The 22,385-nt window shown below is 43.1% G+C and overlaps 1 protein-coding gene across 1 annotated transcript in view; it reads left to right on the top strand.

The window, feature by feature from the left end:
- The window catches only part of ephb3a (eph receptor B3a), a 37,492-nt gene that overhangs the window by 3,949 nt on the left and 11,158 nt on the right, over window positions 1-22,385 (top strand). Inside the window, exons 2-11 of the mRNA XM_023294885.3 lie at window positions 3,491-3,555; window positions 5,700-6,372; window positions 8,439-8,594; window positions 13,614-13,949; window positions 14,675-14,799; window positions 17,582-17,738; window positions 17,926-18,034; window positions 18,335-18,387; window positions 20,755-20,877; window positions 21,566-21,813. Coding sequence (XP_023150653.1) covers window positions 3,491-3,555; window positions 5,700-6,372; window positions 8,439-8,594; window positions 13,614-13,949; window positions 14,675-14,799; window positions 17,582-17,738; window positions 17,926-18,034; window positions 18,335-18,387; window positions 20,755-20,877; window positions 21,566-21,813 — 2,045 coding nt within the window. The remainder of the gene's footprint in view (window positions 1-3,490; window positions 3,556-5,699; window positions 6,373-8,438; window positions 8,595-13,613; window positions 13,950-14,674; window positions 14,800-17,581; window positions 17,739-17,925; window positions 18,035-18,334; window positions 18,388-20,754; window positions 20,878-21,565; window positions 21,814-22,385) is intronic.

Here is a 22,385-nt window from a genome sequence, read left to right on the forward strand (position 1 = left end):
GTGCCCGGAGATGAAGACAACAGGAGGGTTAAAGCAGCCTCAGCTCAGACCTGAGGCTGACTGATTCTGTCTCTGATGCCTCTGGGAGAAAAGAGTGGAGGGGGTGGGGTGTGAGGCGACGCAGCGGATCAGATACTCAGGAGGGGGGACTGGATCCATGGATCAGCAGCATCACCCATCTGTGTGCCGCTGAGGGCCGAGTGTGGCCAAGCAAACACAACAGCAGCTGATTTCACTGATTAGTTCCTCCTCCCCGGCTCAAGTCGTGCTAATCAGTGAAACAACCTTGTTCACAGGCATGTATTTGGGCTCGACAACTCAAGTTATTAGCTGCTGTCGCTCAGGCGCCTCTGCACACAAGTACAGAAGAATGCATTTATTTAAAAAAAACAAAAAAAAAAAGGTGCTTTTGTACTTAAAACTCTGAATGTTAATGTACGTTTGCTTTGTGCATAAATACTAATTATCACACCGAGGTAAATGGGTTTTCCATTGTCAACAAAAATTGAGGCAGCCACTTATTCTCCTTTAAATGAAATGATTTTTGCTTTGTGCAGCACTAACTCATCTGTTTATTCCACTTTAGCTCCTCTTTACATAAAAGAACTCTGCTTTAACACATCTTTAACTGACGTAGATGGTTCTCCATTAGGAAATGATCAGTTTATGTGATTAGTACGTGCTTAATGAGTCATCTTTTAATGAGTTTTAATTAATGGTTATGTCACACCTTAATACATAAGCTACCAAATTACCAGGAATCTAGTTTTATGGGAAAGTACCTTTACAGATTTCTCATAGAAAGATGAAGCCACTGTCTCCATGTTGCTGCATGACCCAGCAATTATAGACGCTAGCTGATGGCCCATCAAAAAAATCACGTAAACTCAAAGCAACAGGACTTTGTGATGCGTTAAATCATCGTCAAGCTTTAGCTTCTCTTCCCTGCTTCTGTTCAATATTCACTGTGTACTGGATTTAAAACATGTGATGGAGCTTCATCACATGATTCCACAGAAAGTGTCACACCAGGAGGAAGGCAGTGATTTGTAAAACCCTTGACACCGTTTAAAACTGAGCTACTAATCGATTTCGCAATTTGAAACAATGAAGTTTGGAAATCACAAAGGCAACAGTGGAGAATACACAAGATATGGCTGTTAAATGATGAGACAAATGCTGGAACTCGGGTTTTCTTTGGATTTAAACAGATTGAAACTTTCAGCAGTTGTTGTCCATCCATCAGTGTCCTCTGCATGGTTCAGGTTTGATTTAATACATTTGGCACCGTGTCTGGTCCAGACTTTAAACCGTCGTGTCGTTTATTTTACAAATTTATACTGTCTTATACTTGCATGACTGTCACACCTTTTATGGTATCTCATGAGGTGAATCTATTATCAATTTGTTTTTAAGTCTATAAAATCTCATTTAACGTGACATTTAAAGAGCCATAGTGGTGCTTCTATATGATTTGCATCTCTGTTAACCATTTTTCAGTCATTTTTTTCTTCTTTTTGGAATTTTCAGGGTATTGTTTCCTCCATTCTATCAGTCAGGACTACAAAAGTTAACCAATCCACAACTAAAATGTGAGAAAATGCTGCTTTTACTCCTCCTTTTCCAATTATTTTGATGTTTCATAACATTATGATGGACATTAAGGGCTGCAACTAATGAGGAATTCTATTGCCGACTAATCTGTTGATCATTGTCTGGATTGATCGATTAGTTGTTTGATCTCTAAAATGCCAGAGAGTGGAGAAAAATGTCCACAAATATTTCACAAAGTCCAACATAATGAATGTATTATTTTGTCCACAACCCAAAGATACTCAGTTTACAGTCAAAGAAGAGAAAAGAAACCAGAAAATATCACATTTAAGAAGCTGGAATCAGAGAATAGTACTCAAACTCATCAACTGATAACCATAGTATCAGATGAATTTAATAAAGTAGTGAAAATACAGTGAGCACTGAGCTGATGCTGAACATTAAATATTTAAATCCCAAATCGCAACGTCTATAAAATAGATGTTTCCTCAAAATCATTTCAGACATGCTGCACAACATCCATCCTAAATTGGCGCCTTTGTGATTCACTGATTGCTTTGTTTCGAATAACGATTTTGATTTGAAATCGATTAATTATTCAGCCCTACAGAGCACATCAAACACCAGCTCCTGTATCCTCCTGCACACCGGCAGCTGACGCGTCTGATTACTGGCTTCTGCTCTGTAGAACTCTGGTGCGACCGCGTCCACGTGAGCAGACACGAGTCTATTTATCTGTGTTTTGCAGACTTTAATTAGAATTAAAGCTCTCTTGCTCTTGACTCGTAATGGTGAACAACACAGAGAAGTAATCGAGTCCAGTAATCTATCCTGCTGGATGCACAGATCTCTCTTCATCATCTCCCACCCTCCACAAAGAAGAAAAGCCATTGTGGTTTCTCTAATGAACACACAGCACACACTGTAAACCCCGCTCATATCTCTTGCTCAGCGGCTACAGATGGACGAGTGATCTATCCACTCAATCAAACAACTTCTATTATTGACACACAAAAGCCAAGGACACGCTGTACTGTAGCTGCACTGTCTTCAGTCTGCCACCAGAACAAAGCCTGTGTTTTCTGCGAGAGAGTGTGTTGCTTCTACGCAGGACATGCTATTTGTTTTAGCCTCTCACACCCTCCTTCAGCACCGTTATCAACAACTTGTGAGCAAATGGCGCACAGCAGGCGTCGTGTCACTGAGTCTCCACGAAGAAAGTGTAATTGTTGCAGTAATTATGTGCCGACAACAGCAGAACAATGGGCGCCGGCTCGGCCACAGCTGTATGCCGAGAGCCCCGGAGAGGGTTTTTAGTTCCTCTGAGGTGCGATGAACTCGTCTGACCGCTCAGGCGACATCTCTCTGACAGGCTGACAACACCGCTCATTGATCCTGATGTTTATTCCCCGCTCTCCGTTCCAGGTGAAGAAAACATCTGCCCGGATCACTTGTTAACTCAGATCTCAGCTGAGAGCCTTAAAATGTGTTATATTAAATTTCCCCGTGCTTATATGACCCCACTGAAGCAGCTCTGGTTAATGGAATATTTCCCCTCTGAAGGCATCTTGGAGGATGCTTTGCTATTAGTTCCACAAATGAATATTGAAAGAAGTGCATTTGCGAGTGCCAAACACACACACACACACACACACACACACACACACACACACACACACACACACACACACACGGTGAGAGAAAGCCTTAATTAGGCGGCATCACAGATACGCCGTGATTGTCAGCGCTTTCAAAAATTGAGTGCCTGTGGGTGGAGGTTATGAAAGAGGGAGAGTAAGTTTTACCTGCATCCTTTTGTCAAAGCACTGGGAGCTTTAGTGTGTGTGGCCCTTAATGCGCTGCAACAATTTGGTTTTTCTTTCCTCACACCATTTAATTCCAGTTTGTGAACCTTCCTCCTACTCTTAATTTGCAGAAACCCTTATGGACAGTCGGTGGGCTACCACAGAGCTGGCTTGGACCACGTTCCCAGAGAGTGGGGTGAGTTAATTCGTGCATGTGTTTAGTTTTTGTTTTTGTATGTGTGTGTGTGTGTGTTCTTTCTTTTTCTTTTCTTTTTTTGTCTTTAACAGCATTTGTTCCATTTGCTTGTTAATAGAGCCCAGTCTGCCTTGAACAGCACACCTCCTACTGTTTTATATCTTTGTTTTTGCAGTGTATGTTTGCTTTCTTGGATACTATAAAGCAAATGAGAACCACACTGCAATGTGGTGTACAACATATCAAAGATGTCAGTATTTAGACCACGTAAAAAAACAAAACAAAAAAGTGCACAGAATCCCTGCATATTGTGCTTTAAACATACAAATGAGCAGAAACACAAGACAAATCCCCACAGTGTGTCAGAACTATTAGGTAGGCTTTACCTTGCGTGTCTCCCAGGATAGAGAGGCTGATAATTGAAAGCATGTGCTTGTGTCTTTTATAATACGGGCCCGAGAGCACATTACAGGCAGAAATTAAGGTTTTCAGTTGATACCCCCTATAGGAATTGTGAGAAAATAAAACAACATGAATTTGACCCCAGGGCTAACAGCCTGACAGACCTCCCCCACACCCGGCCAGTGTAATTTGTCTTCGCTACGTGAGCGCAAAGTCAGTCAATGGAAATGGTGGGTTTCCATGGAAACGATCTTCGGCAGGCCCCGGCTCCTTCTTTTCCCTACGAGGGCCAGCTCTGAATGTCCTAGCATCCATGAAGTCATATGTCACGACTGGCGAGGCAGCCCCTCTCCTCAGCACCTGACAAGCCCATACGTTCAGGGGACAGCAATTATCATATTTGTCAGCTAGTGCATCAACGTGTTGCTGGTGATTTACGACGCCTAATGCTGACTCTTGGGCTCATCGTTTGGGAATAAATTGCACAGGAGCTCAGAGACGTGAGATGAGTTATGCATTATTTTCCTCTAGTTGAAATAATCAATTTCGTGGATGCTCATTTGTTATGAAAACGAAATGTTCAGTCCAACAGGGAATTAGGGGAAAAATCAAAAAAAGATTGACTTCTCACAAGGTTATATCCTAATGGACTAAATTTATTAGCCAATGACGCCATTTATCAGAGATTCAAATGTTAGTTACCGCATACAAACACATCGAGAGCTGCACACAAAGACAGAAGTCATTTCTGTGTCACTTTTTTCAGGGCTACATGCTGTGGAAAGGCTTCAGTCTGGCAGCTTTATAAACCACAGCAGATGCAAATATGTGCACTCTTGCTGTATGTGTAGGCATGAAGGATGTAGATAATACAGTCTACATAACGTGAAGTGCTCAGGAGTGCTGCCATGCTGCAATCACACCGAAAGCATTGCATTTAGATGGTCATTTTAATAAATAACTCACTGTTTGCATTATAGATACACGGACAATGTTTCCACTTAAAACGTACAGTTTGTTGCTCTCATCTCTTTTTCAGATTACAAATTCATATGTTATAGAAACCAAATCTCCTCTTGAGGCTGTTTCGATTGCACTGCAACAGACATAGACTAGAGCCCAGTTTTCCTGTCGGTGCATCTGCAGTTTATTTAATAGCTACTAAACTTCAATAAAGCCCCATAACCACCGCATTTGTGAGAATCTCGGCTGCAAAACGTCCCTCTTTTCTTTTCAAGCCTACAACGCGCCATCGGCACACAACTGGTCGTAATGCGTGAAATGTGTTTTAATCGGAAAATGTTTTCTATTAATAGTCCATAATGATTGGAATTTTCTGAATGATTCATGCAATTAGAAGCGTTTTCACTGCTAATTATTCCTCACAGGCCGGGTTGTACGCAGCACACTGTGGGAACGTGTTTTTAGTGTTGTGTTGGGTTTTTATCATCTGTTTGGAGCATCCTCTGTGCTATAGTTTGCATCAGAATGCACTGCATTTAACATTAGTTAATATTAATTAACTGCTTATTAAATGAGGGAGTTCATGCTGAATGATGAATAGAATTGTTTTCACATTAGGAAAAAGCATTGGGCAATCAGTTTTGAGTTTGTATCTTGAACCTATTATTCTGTCTGCGTTGTCTTCATTTGTGCTCACATTTGTTGTTTTTTTTTTCTTTAAAAGCTGTTGCTGTTGTCATCTCTGCCTTTATCACAGTGTGTCCTTGTTGTCTCCACAGTGGGAGGAGGTTAGCGGCTACGACGACTCCATGAGCCCTATCAGAACCTACCAGGTGTGTAATGTCAAACAGCCCAACCAGAACAACTGGCTGAGGACAGACTTTATCCCACGTAAAGGCGTGCTGCGCGTCTACGTGGAGCTCAAGTTCTCGGTCCGCGACTGCGCCAGCATCCCCAACATCCCCGGCTCCTGCAAAGAGACCTTCAACCTGTTTTACTACGAGTCCGAGGGAGACATGGCTACAGACACCAGCCCTCTGTGGAGGGAGAACCCCTACGTGAAGGTGGATACTATAGCTCCAGATGAGAGTTTCTCTCTGAGGGAGGCGGGTAGAATCAACACCAAAGTGCGCAGCTTTGGCCCCCTCTCCAAGGCGGGCTTCTACTTGGCCTTCCAGGACCTGGGAGCCTGCATGTCCCTCATCTCCGTCAGGGTTTTCTTCAAGAAGTGCTCCACCACCATCGCTAATTTCGCCGTCTTCCCTGAGACCGCCACGGGGGCAGAAGCCACCTCCTTAGTGATCGCTCCAGGGGCCTGTGTGACCAACGCCATGGAGGTGTCCGTCCCCTTGAAACTCTACTGCAACGGGGACGGCGAGTGGATGGTTCCTGTGGGCTCGTGCACCTGCGTGGCTGGATTTGAACCTTCTGCAGACAGCACTCAGTGCCAGGGTATGTGTATTTAACAGACATTTAGACTTTTATTTAACCAAAGCTCCTTTATATGCTCAGCGCAAGTCACCTCAGTCTGTGCCCTCTTCTCTGCATTTATTGTGTGGCTCCTGAAAGGGGGTGAAGGAGGGTGGAGGAGAGTATGAATTAATGAGGTGTTGCAGAGAGGAGCCGCATACAAATATTGTGCGAGCAGGACAGGAGGGAGAGAAAGATAGCGGGGGAGAGGCACAAAACAGAGAGCCAATAGATTTTGCACGAGGAAATGCAGATAATAGAAGGGAAAAGACGGAGTCCGGAGAAGAGAGATGTTGCTGAGAAAGAGAGATAGTGCGAGTTAAAAGGCGTGAATTGCCAGAGATGGGACGGAAACAGCAGCGAAGGGGAGAAGAATGAAAAGGGAGGGAGGCTGTAGGGAGTCAAAGAAAGACAAGCGAAGCCTCCTCTCACCTGGCCGTGAGAAATAGTGTCTAACATGCGCTGGAGAGCTCATTCGTTGCCATTTGGCTGCTCAAGGTTAAAAGCTTGCCGCCAATGCCTGATAAAAAGCTCTCCAGGGCTTCAGCCAGCAGTTGCGATGAGGAAGTGTAATTTCCTCCGCGGCCCTCCCGTTAGTTAATCTACAGGCGGCCACACTCATTAACACCATTCAGACCAACGTGAGCCAACACTGCCACGCTAACATTAATCACTCAGACATTTCATTTCTTACCTCTGTCTCACCGCTCGCTCGCAGCCAAACACCGCATGAGATGGAGAGAAGAGGAAGAAGAAGAAGGAAGAAAGAGGACGAGGAGAGACAATAAGAGCATTAGTGTATCAAAAACAGGAAAATCATTGTGCCCTCCAAAGAGGTTAATGGATAGAAGGGGGATGGTGGGGTGATTCAGCACCCTCTCGAAAAAGAGAAGTGAGGAAAACAAACAAATAAAAGAAGATGATGATGATGATGATGCGGCGTGTAACAGGAGAAAAATAAATCAGATCGGAGGGCCCGAAGCTATCAGTGAATTATGAAAGAACAAAAAGTCCATTTTCATCCTGGCTTCTTTGGCTTTTTATTGCACGTTGCTACCGTGGGGCCATTAGTTGTGCTGATTTTCCTAAAAGTGCCATTGTTGGGAATTAGCTGGAACTTGAGTTCAAACTGAAAGACCACTTAGCCTAACTAGTTAATCATGCTCTCTCCCTCGCCGGCTGCGTTTTATGAGCCCTCACGCTGACAGGACAGATGTTTGCCAGAGACCCCCACTTTTTACACCACCGGTTAGGAATGTGGCAAACAGTAAAAATGTGGGGCTCTGGAGCTGATATATCCAGACCTTTTGCTGCTAATCCCCTTTATCTGAATCCTTCTTTAGTCTAGGCTTATGCTGGTTTATCCTTAAGACTCGATATCAGCCAACCTTCAGCACGACACTTTGGAATTCAAATTAATCGCATGGACACATCGTCTGAGATTACCGTACTTTGTATACTTTTCTAATAACTCCGCTCAGCTAATTTACGTCTCGTCTGATGTCCCTTCATTTGAATTGATTTATTGGCTTATTATGGAGCTGTTCTGCATGCGTGTGGAGGCCTTGTTTGTATTCAGCGGCGTGGTTTTGGAGAGCTGAGGACCGAGCCGACACTGATTGATGGGTTTAGGGTGTATCCCTTTTCTCAGAAGCATTCTCCATCCCTGTTTGTCTGACAACAGCAATCTCCTGTCAGCAGTCGGTCTTCATCTTTATCCTCCTTTTCCTCCTCTTCAGCGTGAAACTTTGCTGTCACTCTCGCTCTCTTTTTAGGGAGATTAATGTCACCTAGTTGAGAGTGAAAATGAAAGTGCAGATGCAAATGTACAGATAAGCCCCTAACGCTCAAGTGTTTGCCCATCTCTCACATACATATCAACGTTTTCTCAATAAATACTGGGCTTTTGCAGGTACTTCACAGATACAGTTTGTGTTCTGTGACAGATGTGACAGCCGCTGGTCTTTTGAATCGCTGACAGCCCAGCCAGTTGTTTTTTTATTTCATTTTTTGGTCTTATTGTTTTTTTTATTTTCTCCTCCATCCAGCCTGCATCCCGGGGACCTTCAAATCCAAATTCGGGGAGGGATCATGTGCTCCCTGCCCGTCCAACAGTCGCACCAATGCACGAGGAGCCAATATTTGTCCCTGCCAGAATGGTTTCTACAGAGCTGACAGCGACCCCCCTGACTCTCCCTGCACCAGTAAGTCATCCTCCACCGCTCAGGCCAAAAAAACTACCACATTTTTCATGTTGAGCTGCTTTTGAAAAGTTAGAACGGGCTCAGGTAACGTAGTAAATTGTAATTGTAAAAAATCAGCTTTTTTCCTGTCGTGATGGAGCCAATGGCATTAGTGTTGCGTAGGGAGTCTAAATTTCTGGTTTCATAGTCTGATAATGTCATTTTACGGGAAAAAAATAAGCAGAGGGATGAGAAATTGAAGGAAAAACCAACATGAAGTGTCTTAGTATGGTGCTGCCACCAGAACAGCGTCATTGCATATATTTTGATTCTCAGAATCTCCGGAGCTCTGCTGGAGGGATGATTGCCATTTTAAGATACTCCCACATTTGGGGTTTTGATGATAGTGGTGGAGAACATTGTTTAACATGCTGGTCCAACGTCTCCCATAGTTGGGTTGCGATCCGGTGACAATGAAGGCCGCATCATAGGATTCACATCATTTTCACCAAGCCATTCCGTGACCCCTTGTAGCACTGATATCTTTAAAAAGACCACTGCCATCAGGATAGAAAAGCTTCATCGTGGGATAAAAGTGACCATTCAGAACAACTTTGTCTTGATTTGCGGTGACCCTTCCCTCTAAGGGAACAAAATAGGAGATTCTCAGAATCTCTGGAACTCTAATGTAGGGATGAATGCCATTTTAAAATACTCCTACATTTGGTGTTTTGATGATTGTGGTGGAGAATACGGTCTAACATGCTGGTCCAACATATCCCATAGTCAGGTTGAGACTGTGAAGGTCACATCATATGATTCACATCATTTTTATTGAACCATTCAGCAACCCCTTGTAGCCTATGGATGAGAGCACTGATATCTTTAAAAAAGACCACTCCCATCATGACTCTACCTCACACACACATGTGCCTATGTTCAGCAGCTCAGCACCGACTCATCAACAATTATCACTATTTTTGCACTACAATATTTGCACTATGTGGTGGCCCCCACCACCTGCTGCTACTGGTCACTTTATTCACTTAGTCACTTTTTTGTTGTACAGTGTACTTAGATGTTAGTTTTTATTATAGTAGATGTTAGCTTTTATTATAGTATTTACTTTATCTTTATTTTTATCTCTACTATTTGTTAAATGTTTAATGTAGCAGCATTGCACCGAGTCAAATTCCTCGTTTGTGAACCTCATGAACAATGGCAATAAAACTCATTCTGATTCTGATTCTGATCAGGATAGAAAAGCTTCATCATAGGATAAAAGTGACCATTCAGAACAACTTTGTATTCATTTACAGCGACCCTTTCCTTTAAAGGGACAAGTGGGCCCAAACCCTGCCAGCATAATGCCCCCCACAGTATAAAAAGCCACTGGACCCCCTTACTGTCAGGGTCAATAGTTCAGATCTGTGCTGTTCCCTTACTGTGCACCACACATGGGTCATCCACTTGTCGAGCATATGGTGAAGGATGACTCATCTGACCATATCGTGTTTTGCCACATCTCTGTGGTTCAAGCACCACTCATACCTCAAATATGCATTCATCTTTGTAATAAGGGGCTTTTACACTCCCTCTCTATGTAACTGTCAGCGGACAATCATGTTGACAGTCTGATCACGTCCTGCATTGACATTTTGAGGAAGAGCTGCTTTTGTTTTTGGCACTAATGTGCAAGCATCACGGTCATCAAATGCGCTCCGCTGACCGCAATTTCTAATCCTATTTATGCATGCATTTGTCAGTTTGGTGCCTGTTTCTATTGAAACGGTTGAGCCATCTTTGTAACTGAAGCTCCTGCCATCCGTCCCTAAAAAGGAACTCTCTAACTCCCTTCTTAATGCCATCTTGGTACAAACTCAGAATTAACTGGGTCTGCTCAGCATGAGTGGTTAATAATTACTTAATTCTACTGTGCAGTGCACCAGTGTCCAAGCTTCTCCATCCACTGTGTTCCTCCACTCATTAATTCAGAGTTTCTTTTAATTTGTCACCTGTCTGTATGTGTGGGCAGCTGCTAAAAATGATTTGTAACATCACCTGAATTCTCGTGTATACAGGCTGGTGGGGAGCGCTGCTTGGGTACTGCATGACGCTGCACTTTTTTAATCATGTTTCAGATCATGGAGTGGCATATAGGCTGCTGTGGTTGTGGAACTGTTGGGAGTTTTGATGGTCTGTCTTTTTCCATCATCGGGACAGGTAGTGACTCAGCATAGATGTATTAAGAAACCTGAATGCAGTTTAACCACTCAGCCTTGCTACCAATTTGTCTCAGTGGTCAACAAAAAAGTCCCCCGTGGCCCATTTTCTCCTTCGACCACAGTGGACGTCTATAAAACTTCTGATTGAGTCCTTTCAATGACAAACAAGGACAGTTTTTACTGTTTCTCTTATGAATTTTAAAACTTCCCAGCAGCTTGAAAAGGGAGTTTAATTTTCGTGATGGGAAGTCTACGGACCGAGTGGGAACTTATGGGTGGGGCCAGTGGGGGAAACACTAGAGTGTTTCAATTGGACACATACATGGACTGTATGAAGATGGATAAATCCTCAATGAAAATAAACAAAACAACTGCTGATTAATCCAACAATGAGCATAATCATAGCATGTGAGTGGAGATGAGGTGGTCATAGACTGTTCTATGATAGCACTGATCTGCTACTTAAAGCTTTTACAAGTTTAATTATGCATAACTTTAAGCTTTATATGGGTGAGTTATATAAAAACTCAACCCCGTACAGTTGTCATGAAGATGGAAATTAGCTGTAGATTCCAAAACTGTCTTTTGTGCCAGGCTGTAAACATGTTTACTCCTGCTGTAAAATTTGGCATTTTAACATGGGGGTCTATGAGCATTGACTCGCTTTTGTAGCCAGCCTCAAGTGGCCATTTGAGTAACTGCATTTTTTGGCACTTCACACTGGCTCCATTTTTCAGCCCCGGAGGTTGCTGCTTGGCTGTAAAACACAGAAGCAAAACATTTTTTGGCTGCCAGGCGAGCAATTTTTATTCAAGTGAGCAGGCACTAGGGCTGAATGATTTGCAAAACAAGTCACTTTGCAATTATCTGGACAGATAGTGCGATATGAGGGTCGATTTTAGTGGGAATGGCAATTTTTGTATTTCTTGTGAACAAAAAAAATATCTAAAAATAATGATGTGATTTTTGGTCCGGTCTGGACCAAACAAGCAAGTTCCCTTACATCTGGAGACTATGATTTGTAGGCCAGGACATCTTTGTGGCGCCACAATGCTTCATTTATCATGATTTGTTGTGACAGGTATATCCTTATGTAGAAAACTGCAGCTCCTGCAATGTGTATGCTGCACTTGTGATAGTGATTTTGATGAATTACTGAGCCCTAGCGAGGTCCATCTCTGGTTCCAGTGACCAGTTCTCCCTAACATATCCAGTGAGTTGAAATAACATAAACCAAAAGTAACTTGTCTGACTCAGAGCTAATATCAGAGTTGTTTGATGTTTTAAAGAAATGCTGCCAGACCAACACAATGCAGGAATGATGAAAAACAGGAAAATGTTCATATAACAATGTTCGTAAGCTTCACGGATCTAAGACATGGAATTGACAGCTCTTGTCAGTCAAACACTGGCCCCCTCCAGAGTCCTGAAGAGCACTGTTTCCACAAATACCCAACAACGGTTTCATCTGCTTCTTAAATATGTAAAATTATGCAAAAGAGCTGCAGTATTAAGAGTTGAGAATTCAGATTTCACTTTAGCTTTGACACGATAAATCTGCAGCTGGGTGTCAATATTTCAAATGGAAATTGTGCATTTGGTGGTAGCTGGTCCGGGCTAGTGTGTTGACCACAGTGTCGGGGCTCTGCTCTGCGTGGACAGGCCTCTGAGAGAAGTGCTGATGGAGAGTGACATGTGCTGCGTTCCCTGTGTAAAGTCAAGCCCCAGGGGCCTTTCACCACGTTAAATGACACACATGGCCTGCAACTGTCCTCCCCAGATCCTCGTCACAGGAACACTGTGGACTCTGACACTGACCAGTGCGCACAGACAGTCGGGCAGCGACACAAGCGCCACCTTCCACTAAACACACAAACACACAGGCCTGACAGTTCTGTCCCTGCGGTCTGTCAGAGCTTGTGCCAGGCAGCCTGTGCTTTGTGTTGGAAGCTGTGTGTTGCACAAGAGAGGCTCAGCCAGTCAATAGCCGGCAGCTTGGACTCAGCGTGTGTTTTAGATGGGTGTCCAATTAGAAGAACCTCCACTCTGAACTGTGTCTGCCTAATTAGAAAGGACAGGGCGAATGAAAACCCAGCTCAGGGCGAGCCGGCTGAGGAGCTGGACAGGCAGTTTTGGCCATCAAGAGCTGATAGCCTGAGAAGTTTCCCTTCTCGTCCCTCTCTCTCTCTGCTGTGAGACAGGTTAGACTTCCTGCTGCTGGAAGCTCAGAGCCCTTCTCTTCTCTCGATGTAACAGGATGAAAAGCACATTTGCCGAACTGATCCTTGCTGCCTCCTTGTACGGTTATCATACTTTATCCATGTTTCAAACGCTCAAATCATAGCCCTGCTTAATGGTGGTCTTTGGTTTTACTGACAAGAACATGAATTCATAAAAAGAGTAGATTAAGTTCCATAAGCAGCGAAAGTGGTTATGCATAGAAATGGACTGTAGAGCTGCTTTTCATATTGTGATGGATTCATGCTTTGCAAGTTGCTCTTCTCATCCTTTTTCTGAATATACTGATTTATCTATTTGCACCAGGAATGTTTTTTTCCTCTTGTTGCATTGTTTTCATGCCCTTTCCTCCATCCTAAGGATTTTTTGAAACATGCCAAGCAATTATACACATATATCTGTGTGATAGAGCACAACTGCCATCTTATAGAGATATTAAAACATTTCTTTTACCTCTGGGGAGGATAATATCGGCGCTGCATAGGGAGCATGACTAAAGCCTCACTTGTGTGTTTTTTTTTAATACTCTGCCTGCCCACCTTCTTAAACACCTACGTGTGCGTCTGTGTTTGTGCAGCGATCCCCTCAGCGCCTCGCAACGTTATATCCAGCGTCAACGAGACCTCGCTGTCCTTGGAGTGGGAGGAGCCCGAGGACACGGGTGGGCGGAGCGACCTTGTCTACAACGTGGTGTGCAAGAAGTGCCTGCGAGACCGGAGCCCGTGCACGCGCTGCGACGACAACGTGGACATCGCTCCTCGCCGGCTGGGGCTGCGGCAGAGGAAGGTGGTGGTGAGGAACCTGCAGGCCCACACCCGCTACAGCTTCGAGGTGCAGGCCGTCAACGGGGTCTCCGGGAAGAACCCCACCTCGCCCAGCTACTCCACAGTCAACATCACCACCAACCAGGCCGGTTAGTAGCAGATCCGTCAATGACACCGCACGTGTCCACGGGTTAATTCATAGCACAGCCCCGATCAATACCACTTAACATCACGATGAAACAGGCTGGTTACTGGATCCTACATTCAGTCAATGTCAATGAGCATCTTAATGAGGTTTTGGTATCCGGAGCAACACCAAGAGTAAACAATGTCGAACAAGCTCATTGAGAGCGACAGATGGACCAACTCTCAGCTGCTTTTTCTGCCAGAGTTACAGGAAAAGGCAGACAGTATTCTTTATATTTCCACCGTCAGCATTCAGCACACTGTCAACCGGCCGTCTAATGTTACATCACCGGCAATGTCACCTTTCAACATCGCCACTTAATATTTGCCGCGTCATCATCAACCAAACTGCTCAGCGCCTTTCACAGCCCGTAATTACTCTCCCAGTTAACCTGCACTTAATCCACCTTACTGCAGTTTATGGACCCGCGACAATGACTGTCAATTGAGCCACTTTCAGGCCTCACAAATCAATAAACTGCAGAACAGCGAAGGTGAATCATGCGGCGCTTTTCTTAAACCGTTCAGGTTGGAGGATTTTGAAAAATAATTGTCTTACTGGGCTGCTTTGTGACTTCAAAAGAGAAAATCTTGGCGTCTTGGAGTGACGATGCACCAACTTGAATATGAAGTAACTTTCCCAGTAGCAGTGTAGTAACAGTTTGTCTTCTCTGGTGTCCAACCACAGCACCTTCAGCAGTCCCTACAGTCCATCTGATGCGCTCCACCTCGGACACCCTCAGCCTGTCATGGCTTCCCCCCGAAAAACCCAACGGGGTCATCCTGGACTATGAGATTAAATACCACGAAAGGGTAAGCACTGATTTTGTTGCCCCATGCAGGTCAAAGTGCATGCCTTATCGACCCATACAGAGAGTTATTATTATGGATGCTGATATAATATTTAAATGTGATGTGTGTGGGCTGCTCAGATTGTATGCGTTATCATTAGTATTGATTAACCCCCCGAGGAAAATCCTGCAGATACAATACGACCAGTTTATAACCTTTGATGGTTAAACCGTTGACCTTTCGACCCCTCCAGCACTGTATTAAAAGAATTTAAGGGTCTGCGTTGGCTCCACCGGGGCCAGATTTCAAACCTTCACAGATACAAAAACATTACAGAACATTTTCTCTTCATGTCAGAGAGAATTTCATGAATATTTCACTGCAGCGTCATCGCTCCCTGGTTTAAAATTCCATCTCAGCAGTTGTGATGCAAATGGTAGAATTACTTGATTCATGTGCACAAAGTAATATGCATGCATTTGATTAGCCTTCCTGGATGACTTCATGTGCAACTGTGGCAAAAGTTGAGCTAGGTTCAGCTTTTTGCTGAATGCATTTTGAAATTGATGAGCCTCAGAAGTTCAGTGCAGATATGAATAAGCTCTCAGTTTGACCAAATAGTAGCTGCTATCAATAATAATATGGATTTTTTAGCATTAATTAACAAACTATATAGTCAGCTGCTGTGCCTCTTTGAACTGAACTGGAGGAAAATGTATTTAAATTTGCAACATGATTCATACTTCTAAAAGGGGTTGCATTTTGTCCATGCAGTGCTAATGTTGGTATGAATACTGCCTTAAACCTGGACTTTGTAAGTGACAATTTCAATTATGCTAACATGTATTGTAGCAATATACCAATTGGAAAAGAATCATAGACTTGGAAAGTTGTCTCTGTTTGCAGGATCAATATTGTTCGCTAACATTAGCAGCTTTAGCCACCAGAGGTTACTGTTAATTTTAATTAATGGAAAGCAGCAAAACCCGTCAGACTGTATTAACGAGTAAAGGTGTTTTTTTTTTTTTTTTTTTGTTGCTTGTGAATGTGACTTGAGCTGAATTTGAGTTTTAAAAAGTTAACTTAATTCAAACTAAGCTTGTTAAATGAGACAGTCAGAGTCAGGAGGACTTCATATTTGTGCTACCAGCTATTCCCGCCCTTACTTGTGTGTTTCGGAGCACTAGCGCTAATAACCTTGACTACCAAAGCTAACAGTCCAGACATTTCTTTCTTTGTTTGTTTGTTTGTTTGTTTGTAAAATGGTATAGTGGCGAAAATTGAAATGTACCAGTACTTACCTTTAGAAGTGTAAACTTAAGCTTTCGAATCTTTGCTTGTGGAGTCCGCAATTTTTTCAAAAATCCCACCGTACTGAATCTTGGGGCAGGTTGGCTAGGCTGCATTTGAAGGAGCTCTCACAATGGATCAGCCTTTGTTGCATTCGGCTTTTGCATCCAGACTTAAGCCTTGATTATAAAGTATTCCACGTACTTGTATAATGGAATGCAAAGTTGTTGTGATTATACTACTTTTTTAGTCTGCGTCAGTCCGCTTGGAAGACTCTGTTGCATACATAGGTAATAGGTCGGACCTATGGAAAAACGAAAGCGCCATGATTTACCTCTGCCCAGTGTCCAAATCAAAGCTTTTTATGCTGTCCAAAACCAAAAGTACAGTGCTCTAATTACAACACCACCTTTTAGGCCGTCAAAAGCTGGTATAGCGCCGCTTTTTATGGTGCTCTAGAAAGACGTATCAAGACACCACATTTTATGCCGTCAAAACCTGTAACTACATATACCACACATACACACTACTGCTGAGCATGCACACACTACTGTCCTTGTAGGGTTGACACAAATGGACACACTTTGGGCTGCACAAGTGCGAAGTTGTCCGCCTAAACTCTTGCAAACTTGAAAAGATAGGGAAATTTCCATCGCACAGACATGGATAATATAACACTGGCCTCAGAAAAATGCAAAACAGCTAAAAGCTAAATTTGAATTTCTAGTTTTTGCCAGATGTCTTCCTTAACTTATTAGCACCACAAGTTACTTGTCACTCTAAATTGAAGGAACCTGCAGTGGCAAAACCTCCTTTCATGAATTCATGAATTCAAGTTTATTTGCTTTTTGAAGTTATTTTACATCTAACTTTTGTACAATCAGGCAAACATGCACACAGTGGGCATGAAGTACCCAGTATCATTACACATAGCAGAAAGACAGACATCAAAATAGGAATCTGCCCCTTACAGAGAGTCAAGGCTACAAATAAACAAGCAAACAAGGGACACAGTTTGTGCAAGAAAAAAAAAAAAAAAAAGATACAACATAGCAGCTAAGCTCATATGTTATAGTTCTATAACTGGATCTCATCAAGCAAAACTGAAAATCTCTGTGACACCTTCTGGAAATAGTGTAGTGAATCCCCTTAGCTATAAGAAATCTGTTTTATCTTGGCAACAGAAAGCATCTCGTTGAGCCACATGGAGCTGATGGAGACTTCCAGTTCAGTAACAGTGTTTTTTTTAGCTGCAACCCTGCTTTGAGAGCCTGCTTTTAATGCAAGAGAAGGTGCCTTGTCCTGTCAGAGCAACCATAAATAGCCAAATTACAGTCTGGCTAAAAGTCCGTTCAATACTGTTTGGAAAACCAATGAAATACCAGAAATTTGAGTATTTAAGAGAAAGATTGTGATATTTATTGCATAATGCTAACTGAGGATCAAAAGACCGTGTTGTACCATGTTTAAATCAGCGACAGTGCAGCTTTGACGGTCCTGTGTTTTCCTTCAGGGCCAGGCGATGTCTCACACTGTAACATCCCAGCACAGCTCAGCTAAGGTGGAAGGTCTGAGGCCCGCCACCCCCTACGTGGTGCAGGTCAGAGCTCGAACCGTCGCTGGGTATGGACGCTACAGCAACCCCATGGACTTCAGCACCAGCCTCCACAGTACGGACACATTCCCTCCTGCTTTACAGTCTGTTCTTGATCATCTGCTGCCACGGTTTTCTTAATGAGGGTTCAAGCTTAATAGTTTTTATGGGCGCCTTAATTGGTAGCCATTACACATGCAGTACAAGCCACCCTTTAATCTCTGTGCTGTTATTTATTCATCTGTGCCTGTTATGTGGCCCAGGTGACCCTCAGAAGTCGGTGCAGGACCAGCTGCCTCTCATCATCGGCTCGGCGTCCGCAGGTCTGGTGGTCATTGTTGCCTTGGTGGTTATCGCTGTTGTCTGCCTTAAGTAAGTGCTTGATTTTTATCACTGACAGGCTGAACTACATGTTTCATTTTGTTCGTTAGACTTTGAACAAAGAGCCTCATTAAATTTTAACATGCTTTTAAAGGGATTTTATACTTTTAGCTACTCTAGCAGATTTAGCTCCAAAAAGGAGAAAAAAAAAACAGCTGCTGTGTGAGTTTCTTCTTTGGTCTGTGGCTGTATCTGATAGTGGAGTTAGATGTCGGTTTGATTCGCTGTACCTGCAAAGGGCCGAGACTGATTACGTGAATGTGACTTTGTTCATGTGCTGCTTGTTTACAGGAAGCAGCGCAGCGGGTCAGAGCTGGAGTACACCGAGAAACTGCAGCAATACAGTAAGTCTGTGTGTTCAGCTTGGGAAGCGTCTCCTCTGTGCTCCTTTGGTCATGCCTGCACAGTTAGCCATGATTCAATCAATTATCCAATCACCTGTTTGAGGCAGGAACACATTTTCCTGTTTGCTCAGAGGAAGTCCGACCACGTAGATCAGCTGAGTTGAAAAAATATAAAGCAGATACTTGTACAGCAGGGAGACAAATCAATACTGGAAAAAGAGAAGCTGTCCGTGCACTGAAATGTGAAAGCATCTGCATTTTTGTTAGTGCAACATTTTTGCCTACAAGGTCTTCGCCTGACAACATTTTAGTGTGCAGAAAGCTTCAACATTTCCTTTTTCTTTGTCCGATACCAGCCCTGTGTTAGATGTGCACGCTTTCCTCCTTTGCGCTTTAAATAATTCAGCATTAGCAAACACTGAATTTCAAATTCAATGTTGGAATCACAATAAATATATAGAAATATATCAAGTATTATTTGTTAAAATGTTTGCAAACAAATTCTGATTTAAAACAGGCAGTTTTTGTGGAAGTTGAATGGCCTTGGGGCTGTAATATGAATTTCATAAACACTAGATGTTCTTAGTTTGCATCCTGCCAAGGATCTTTTCTGCATCTCTTCTACCGTCTGCCTCGCTGCTTAATGCTGTCAATAAAGGCCAAAAGACAAAACATTAAATAATGAAACTTCATTTACAGAGGTGGGTAGTAACGAGTTACATTTACTCCGTTACATTTACTTGAGTAGCTTTTCGAAAAAAATGTACTTCTGAGAATAGTTTTACTCTGCCATACTTCTTACTTTTACTTGAGTAGATTTGTGAAGAAGAAACGCTACTCTTACTCAGTTACACTGGGCTACACTCGACTATTTGGATCTCAAAATGAATATTGGGATACCACCACGACGACCGAATATTCGGATATTTTTGTCCAGCCCGAGCTGTAACGTTATTTTCTATCTACTGAGCCTGTACCATTTGGAGGGAAGTGAAATACAGTATATCTTGTCACCGGAAGTAGTTTGCAGTGTTCAAGCACACAAACGTTACCTTACTTCAGGTATTTGTTTCAGAAGCTTCATGTTGTGAAAAACTGATCTTTGGAAATTTGTGTTTCTTGTGCCTTAACTTGTCATTTTGTAAAGATGTTATTTATTTTTGCTATTTTTTAATTTTATTATTTGCAAATACCAGAATTTGCACATTATTTTACATTTTTGTCTGTCTGATCACATCATTCCTAAAAAATAAATTGGACATTACAATCAAACAGTTAGTACTTGAGTAGTCTTTTCGCCAAATACTTTTTTACTCTTACTTGAGTAGTTTTTTGGATGACTACTTTTTACTTCTACTTGAGTGATACTATTTTGAGGTAACATTACTCTTACTTGAGTACAGTTTTTGTCTACTCTACCCACCTCTGTTCATTTATTTCAAATAATATAATGCTAGCATGTATTAGCTTTAGTGATAAGCGGGTCATCAGTCTTTTTTTTTCCTTTAATAAATTGACACTACTTTGTAGAAATCTGTTTTCACTTTGACATGAAAGAGACTTTTTGGTAAATTCTGCTTCAAAAAGGCAAATTAAATTGACCATGATTCATTGCTGGAAAGCAATAAAAATGGAAACCAATCATATCATAGTTCAATCATGAACCTTGAAACAAGTCAGTCATGCCAAATGTTTAGACAATTTCAACCAAAGGTAATTTTCAAAACAAATGAACAAATCTTATCGACAATAAATCTCATTATGCAGTAATTAATTATTTTCGTGTAGAGTGTAGTCTGATTTATTGCATGAAAACGCATCAGTGTTGATTGTACAAAACACTGGCTTGATTGCATGCAAATGTTAAGACATATGCTAACAACATTGCAACGTGGTTAACAGTCCACTGCAATGTTGGCAGGTTTCTGAAGCTGAACTTAAACGCAGCGATGGCTGGAACTAAAGTCAGCATGTAAACGTGCTCACAATGACAATGCCAGCATGCTAATAATCACGATTTTAGTTTAGCATGTGAGCACGCTACATATGCTAATTAGCGATTAAGGAACAGTGCAGCTGTGGCTGATGGAAATGTCCTTATTTTTGCAGGTGTTCTGTTCTCAACCAAAGTATTGGGCCTTAAATTTGGATTTGATCATGGTGTTACATGAAAAACTGGATTTATCCTCTTAAAAGCTTAAATGGCTGTACAGAATTTTATGGCAACACACCCAGCCAGGATTAGCATGGCTGCAAACAGGTCTCATTTATAGCTGGATATTGATTTAAGTTATATTACTTCTATCTTTTAATAAACAGATTCATATCATACACATTAAAGGTGATGATTTCTCTTTTCCCTCTCAGTTTCTCCGGGGGTCAAAGTGTACATCGACCCTTTCACCTACGAGGATCCCAACGATGCCATCCATGAGTTCGCCAAAGAGATAGACATCTCCTGCGTGAAAATAGAAGAAGTCATCGGAGCAGGTAAAAGACGTCGCTGTTTTTGTCCGAGAGGACAGAAAATAATGCAAGTTTATTAATCATTTATTTGAACAGGAGTGTGCCATCAAGCCCCTGGGTCTGCTCTGTAAGAGAGGCCTCTCTGGGAGAAAGAGGGCTGGGATTCAGTGTGTGCATGAGAGCTTTGGGTGGGAGGGATTGAAGAGAAAATCTTCTCTGTAGCTCTTTCCTCCCTAGTCTACTTTTTTTTGCTCTCTCCAGCAGCATGTTGTGTCCTAACTTTACCTCAAATGACAGTCTGCTCCTGCTCGTTCAACCTTCCTCCCTATCTTTTCTTTCTTTCTCCTTCTTTCCCTTGTAAACATTCGCACTCAGACACCAAATACAAAACCCTCAAGTACCTCGCCCGTCCTCTGTCTCCCTGCACTGCTCCCAGGTTGCACAGTCGATCGATGCTGGTTGCTCCCTCCCTCCCCAATATCTTTGACCTCTGACCTCCCGTACCTCCTCGTCTCTTTTCGATATTCTCTCCCACAGTTGAAGCCGACCCTCAACTCTCTCCAATCAGCTCCTTCACTCCCGAATCCGACCAGTAACTCTCCCTGCATTTCCCCCCCTCCACGTCCCCTCCACCTCTTCCTCTTCTTTCCTCTGCTCACTCACCCACCCACCCCTTCCTCCACCCCCCCGCCTTGTTGTTGTGTCGCTCCAGGTGAGTTCGGCGAGGTTTGCCGCGGCCGTCTCAAGCAGCCCGGTCGCAGGGAGATGGTGGTGGCGATAAAGACGCTGAAGGCCGGCTACACCGAGCGCCAGAGGAGGGACTTCCTGGCCGAGGCCTCGATCATGGGCCAGTTCGACCATCCCAACGTGATCCGGCTGGAGGGCGTCCTGACCCGGAGCTGCCCCGTCCTCATCATCACCGAGTTCATGGAGAACGGAGCGCTGGATTCCTTCCTCAGGGTAAGCTCGGCGGGAAGTGTGCGGCGCAGCACCTCTGACAGAGAAGATTACTTTCTGTTTGTATCAAAGCCAAAAAGAACACACACACAGACAGTCGTTCACGATACCTTTGGGTTATCGGAATGTTTTACTCTCTGTAAAACACCCCGAGGCGCTCGCTCGCTGAGTGATAGAGATTAAATGTGCAATATAACGCCTGGAGACAGGCAGAGTGTCTCTGCTTGACGTGGCTGACTGATGCTGACAGGCTTTCCACAATGCACAAACTGCTGGTGGAAATCTGTCACACACACACCTTTGGATAGGTTTGCTTCAGTGTATTAGAGAGTCTTTGTACAACCGGAGAATAAATTACTGATCAAGAGTTTGCGGTTCAGACCACACCACCTACACAAAACACTGAACAAAGGCAGGATGAGAAATGAAGTGTCACAAGGTACATTTCCAGCTGCGTGGTGGCTATTACATGTCATTTACATTCGACGAAATGTGTTTTCTTGCGTGGCTGCGCTGCGAGGAAGTGTACTTACTGCAGCTTTTAGGCTGAACGAGGTTACTCGGGGCTTGTGATG

The sequence above is a fragment of the Amphiprion ocellaris genome, chromosome 10 (genome assembly GCF_022539595.1).
Source record: "Amphiprion ocellaris isolate individual 3 ecotype Okinawa chromosome 10, ASM2253959v1, whole genome shotgun sequence".
NCBI classification, from domain to species: Eukaryota; Metazoa; Chordata; class Actinopteri; family Pomacentridae; genus Amphiprion; species Amphiprion ocellaris.